The 5,395-nt window shown below is 34.6% G+C and overlaps 1 protein-coding gene across 1 annotated transcript; it reads left to right on the plus strand.

Annotated features, from left to right (window-relative positions):
• The first annotated feature begins 373 nt into the window (after positions 1–373).
• Positions 374–5,093, plus strand: LOC129889223 (IQ domain-containing protein IQM4-like). Its single transcript, XM_055964432.1, has 9 exons — positions 374–641; positions 1,288–1,738; positions 1,847–1,961; positions 2,062–2,127; positions 2,438–2,526; positions 2,621–2,708; positions 2,803–3,033; positions 3,111–3,212; positions 3,301–5,093. The coding sequence occupies exons 2-9, from the start codon at positions 1,317–1,319 to the stop codon at positions 3,661–3,663; spliced, it is 1,476 nt and encodes a 491-aa protein (XP_055820407.1). The 5' UTR covers positions 374–641; positions 1,288–1,316; the 3' UTR covers positions 3,664–5,093.
• The last annotated feature ends 302 nt before the right edge of the window (positions 5,094–5,395 follow it).

The following is a 5,395-nucleotide window of genomic DNA, read 5'->3' on the forward strand; positions in this document are numbered from 1 at the left end:
AGATTCTAGGTTGTGTTTTAAGTAATTTATCGGTTATTGTGACTTCTGTAATAAGGAGTGAGTTTAGCTTCTTGGAGAGTAGTTGGAACAGTTTAGTGAACTGTTGTGTTGAGGTATTAGAGTTAGTCTCTTAAATTGGTAAGTCGTAACTTGAAACATTGCTCTTGATAAGTTTAATGAAGGTTGAAGTTGAAATTCTTAAAAATATAAGTCGTAGTATTTTATTTTTTTGAGCAAGGAGTTTTCTACGATAAGTGATTGTTTTTGTGTTTTCCGTCTTATAATGCATGATGGCACGAGGCAAAGCCCCACATCTTGAAATTATTAATTTTCTTGTTTGCTTATGCACATATTTGTAGATTTCAAGACCAAGTGAAAATAAAAAATAAAAATATCCACGAGTCTTCAATTCCCTGCTTCTACTACATTTCCCCTTACCTTCAATGAAAGTCTTTGCAGACTTATATTTTTCTGCAGAGTAAGTGGTTTCTACTGCACAACTTTGATTATTCAAACTACCCTCCTTCTATAAATATGTGACTGCTAACAGGTCAACATTCGTGCACATTATTTTCCCTTCAACCCAAAAATCCTTAGAGAGCAAACAGAAAGGAATTGAAACAATTCTTTTTTTTTTCAAGGTGAGAAATTAATAAAATTTTGAATCATTTTATGGCTTTTCTTCCATTTGGGTTTGCAAAACTTTTCTTTATTACCATATGTGCCTAAGCAAAATCTATGTTAGTGTTGTTTCTTTACTGTTTTTTGTAGTGTTTATTTCCATATGCTCAAAATCTATTTTTGGGGTGGGGGGAGCAAGACAAGTTGAATTAGACAAATTATGTTCATATTTTTCTCTTTTCAATCGGTAGTTTAATGTGTTTATGTGAACCACACCTTGTTGTGGTTGTACGGCATATATGCTCTGAACTGCTTTGTTATTAGCTGTTATGTTTTTCCTTTAATTACTGTTTTGATTTGCTTTTGGATTCTTCGGAACTGCGTATACTTTGTGGAATTTCACTGAATTTGTGATTGTTATTGTATGTTCAAATTTTTCTTTTTCTTTTAATACAATTGCTGGAAAAAAGTTTTTTTTTTAAAAAAAAAATATTAAACCATGTATAATGCAATTGCTGGAAAAAGTTACTAATGTTTTCCTCTTTTCTTTGTGGGGTTTGGGGGAAAAGATGGGGTTGTATTTCAATCACCTTTGGAGATTTTTAGTGTCTTTGAATGAAATGGAATATCTTAATTTGTAACAAAATCAATGGTTTCTGTTAGCAGGTTTTATCTGAACTCTAATTGTCCAGTGAATGGGACTCTCTCTTTCTATACTCTTGTCAGCGTGGAATGAAATTCTAAGACATAATTATCTTACTTTTCCTGACACCATGGGAAGAACTATCGTGAGATCGGTTAGCATTGATAGGAAAAATGGAGAATTGTGTTTGAGGACACTCAGTTTCAAAGAAAAAGATGCTAAGAGTGTTAGAAAATCTGATTGTTCAGAAGAAAGTCTAAAACATGAGAAACAAAAGCTTAAAACTTCTGTTCCGATAACTAGTTTGGTTGTTGATCAAGTACCAAGAATCTCAATTCCAGAGCCTTTTGTGTTCTTTTCTCCAAGACCTGTTACTGAACTTGATGCTGCTGCCACTAAGCTCCAGACGGTGTACAAGAGTTACAGGACAAGAAGGAACCTTGCAGATTGTGCTGTAGTTGTTGAAGAGCTCTGGTTTGTTTGTTTCTTTTGCTGCCTTTCTCTTATGTAAAACAGTTATGTTTGTAGTCATGGTTTCTAATTCCCCCCCCCTCCCCCCCCCCTCCCCCTTTATGGTTCTAGGTGGAAGGCCTTGGATTCTGTAGCTTTAAAGCAGAGCTCTATATCATTTTTTGATGTCAATAAGCATGAAGCTGCCGTGTCAAGGTGGTCACGTGCAAGAACAAGGGCTGCTAAGGTATGTTAATGAGAGCCAACTAACGTCCATGTGATTGCAAGGTTGTCCGGAAATAGCTATTGACTCAAGAACTGAGCAAAATCATTTTTGTGGTCTACAGGTAGGCAAAGGTTTGTTGAGGGATGAAAAGGCTCAAAAACTAGCTCTGCAACATTGGTTGGAAGCGGTAAGACCTTGGTGCTATCTGATCTTTCATGTATATCAATTATATGAAGTCTTAAACATATACTAGAAAACTTAACTCGTATCTACAAAGTCTAGATTTTCAAAGATTTAATACATTATTGCCTGGTATGGTGAAGATTTTGAGGGAATTTTATGCAGATTTTACACGTCTAATAACAATGAACAAACTGTGGTAGATTTATCTGAGAGATGCCCTCATTTCCAATTAATTGTTCTTTAGACTCAAGAAATTAACTCTAAACTATATGCTTAGGAGAAGACTTTTTAATTTGCTCTTTACTTAACTGCAGATTGACCCACGTCATCGTTATGGACACAACTTACACTTCTACTATGATGTATGGTCCAACAGCAAAAGTACCCAACCTTTCTTCTATTGGTAAGATCACCAGTCGGAAGCACAAGTAGTTTAGGTTTCATTCATGTGTCAAGTTTAAACTTACATGATAATTAAGCCTACTTCTTTATTGAAGGTTGGATGTGGGTGATGGTAAAGAACTAAATCTTGAGAGTTGCAAGAGAGCTGATTTGCAACGTCAATGCATCAAGTATTTAGGACCGGTAAGTCCGTCCAATATATTCCATCTGTTATCTACTTCCTCCTTTGTAATATATGTTAGATAGAAAATAATATTTCCAAGCATTATTATTGCAGAAGGAAAGGGAAGCCTATGAAGTAGTTGTGGAGGATGGCAAGTTGGTATATAAGCAAAGCGGGATGTTGCTGAATACAACAGAAGGATCGAAGTGGATTTTCGTTCTTAGTACTTCAAGAGTTCTTTATGTTGGAAAGAAAAAGAAGGGCGTTTTCCAGCACTCTAGTTTTCTATCTGGTGGTGCTACTACAGCAGCTGGTAGATTGGTTGTTCAGGATGGGATTCTTGAGGTATACTTTCACAAATCACGCAAATATCATTTTCTTTTGTTTCATTTCATTGATTTTATTCTCGTTTCACGGTGCAGGCAATTTGGCCGTACAGTGGTCACTATCTTCCTACAGAAGATAATTTCAAGGAATTCATCAATTTCCTTGAGGAACACCACGTAGATTTGGCTAACGTTAAGGTAACTACACTACCTTTGCTAGAAATGCAAATATTAACATTCAAGTTGTACTGATGCTAATGGACAAATCATTAACTTTTACCTGCAGAAATGTGCAATAGACAATGATAAAGCTAAGGACGATGGTCCGGTGAGTGATGTAACTGGTCATGAAGAAAATTTTACGGGTACCAGCAAAGACCAGAGAGAAGTAGGAGTTTATGACTTGAGCAAACGTTTATCATGCAAGTGGACAAGTGGAGTTGGTCCCCGTATTGGGTGTGTAAGAGACTATCCAATGGATCTTCAATCTCAGGCCCTTGAAACAGTCAATCTGTCTCCAAGGGTTAACTTATCTCAGCCCAACAAGTGTTATCCAATCCCTTCACCAAGACCGACTCCGAAAATCCGTGTATCGCCTAGGCTTGCATACATGGGAATTCCAAGCCCAAGAGTTTCTGTTACTGCCTAGGTGAATCATTTATTCACCATGCCAAATTAATAGGCAGCTTTTGGATCAGTATTCAAAGTTTAGTCACCCTTCCATATGTAACCACTTTTTTAATGGAAATAAAATCTCGACAAAAATACCTCATCCAAGTTACGGGAAAATTACAACATAGTATGCTTGAGTTTGAAAAAGAGAAACAGACAACTCAAAAGTTAGAAAATTTTACAAGTGAATTTAGGTACACACTCTTGGTTGTGGAACCTCCAAGACACACTCTCTTACGTATAAGAATAGGTCATTTCTTAAATATACATTTATCTATAAGGTAAATCACCTAAATGTACAATATTCAAAAAATATTTACCACATAGAGCAACATAATTATTTTAACCATATATAACAAATTGTTTGAATTAAATTAAGTACGGTCTTTATCCTTCTAAAACTCTCACTCGCTATTTTCTCTTTCCCCGTTTCTCTCCAAATTTGTTACACCAATATTCTCTGTAATCTTCTCACCCATAATTTTCTTCAAAATTAGGGCAATACTTAGCTTCATAGCTTCTCAACCACGACTTTCTACAACATTTGTACTCCAATTTTGGAATTAAGTGACGTGTATTCGGTGGTTATTGCAGAAGAATGATAAAATTTAAGTGAATGCAGATTTGAATTAGTTGAAGAATTGTGATTTCTGAGTAGAGATCTGTGACTACTTAAAGGTTTGAATGGTTGAATGTTTAATTGTTTGAAGGTTTGAATTAGATTGCATACCTAATTCATTAGCGATACACGATTTGTATTCAGTTGTGATTCAATATAAAAGTTTATTTTTGTTTCTACGTTTATCACAATTACTTGTTTAATATGTGTGTAATACAATTTTTGTTCAAGTTTAATTCATTTTTTTTCCTACAGATCACTGAAGGTTGGTTTCATTAGATACAAATTTCATTCATGTCTAATTCTCTTCTAATTCAAGTTTAATGTGTATGTAATACTTTGTTGTTCAAGTTTAATTCATTTTTGTGGCCTACAGATCACTGAAAGTTGGTTTTGTTAGCTACATGTTTCATTCGTGTCTAATTCTATTCTAATTAAATTTTAATGTGTGTGTAATACCTTTGTTGTTCAAGTTTAATTCATTTATGTAGCCTACAGATCACTGAAGGCTAGTTTCATTAGTACATGTTTTATTCATATCTAATTCTCTTCTAATTCAAGTTTAATGTGTGTGTAATACATTTATTGTTCAAGTTTAATTATTTTTATGGCCTACAGATCACTGAAGGCTGGTTTTATTAGCTACATATTTCGTTCGTGTCTAATTCTCTTCTAATTCAACAAAAAATATGCAGGAGAAAAATATGGCTAATCTGGCTGTGCTGCTTTACTTCAATGGCCGATGGGATTTTAGCAACAAGTTTATTAATTACTTGGCAGATGGTGTGTTGATAAATATCGATTCAATATTTGCTAGCCTCGTTTATGTGATTGCTGCTCAATTGTCAATAGACACATCAACAAGTTAAGTTGAAATCAGATATAAGATTGATGAAAGGTATCCTCCAATTCAAATTCATAACGATATGGGAGTAAAAGTGTATATTGAAACCAAAAAGGAACATAGAGATATGTCAAAATACCCTTTATGTGTCACAACAACTGAATCAGTCAACTTGGAGAGTGATTCCACCTTAATTCCACTATTATGTTCAGACACTTCAAAAAATATGAGGATTACACACAATTC

The sequence above is a fragment of the Solanum dulcamara genome, chromosome 5 (genome assembly GCF_947179165.1).
Source record: "Solanum dulcamara chromosome 5, daSolDulc1.2, whole genome shotgun sequence".
Classification (NCBI taxonomy): Eukaryota; Viridiplantae; Streptophyta; class Magnoliopsida; order Solanales; family Solanaceae; genus Solanum; species Solanum dulcamara.

Bases quoted from the DNA above. Each gene is read 5' to 3' on its own strand.
- LOC129889223 (XM_055964432.1), top strand. From the start codon at position 1,317: ATGGGACTCTCTCTTTCTATACTCTTGTCAGCGTGGAATGAAATTCTA. The intron at 2,527-2,620 runs GTAAGATCACCA...TCTTTATTGAAG, and splicing joins ACCCAACCTTTCTTCTATTG to GTTGGATGTGGGTGATGGTA. The intron at 3,034-3,110 runs GTATACTTTCAC...TTCACGGTGCAG, and splicing joins TTCAGGATGGGATTCTTGAG to GCAATTTGGCCGTACAGTGG.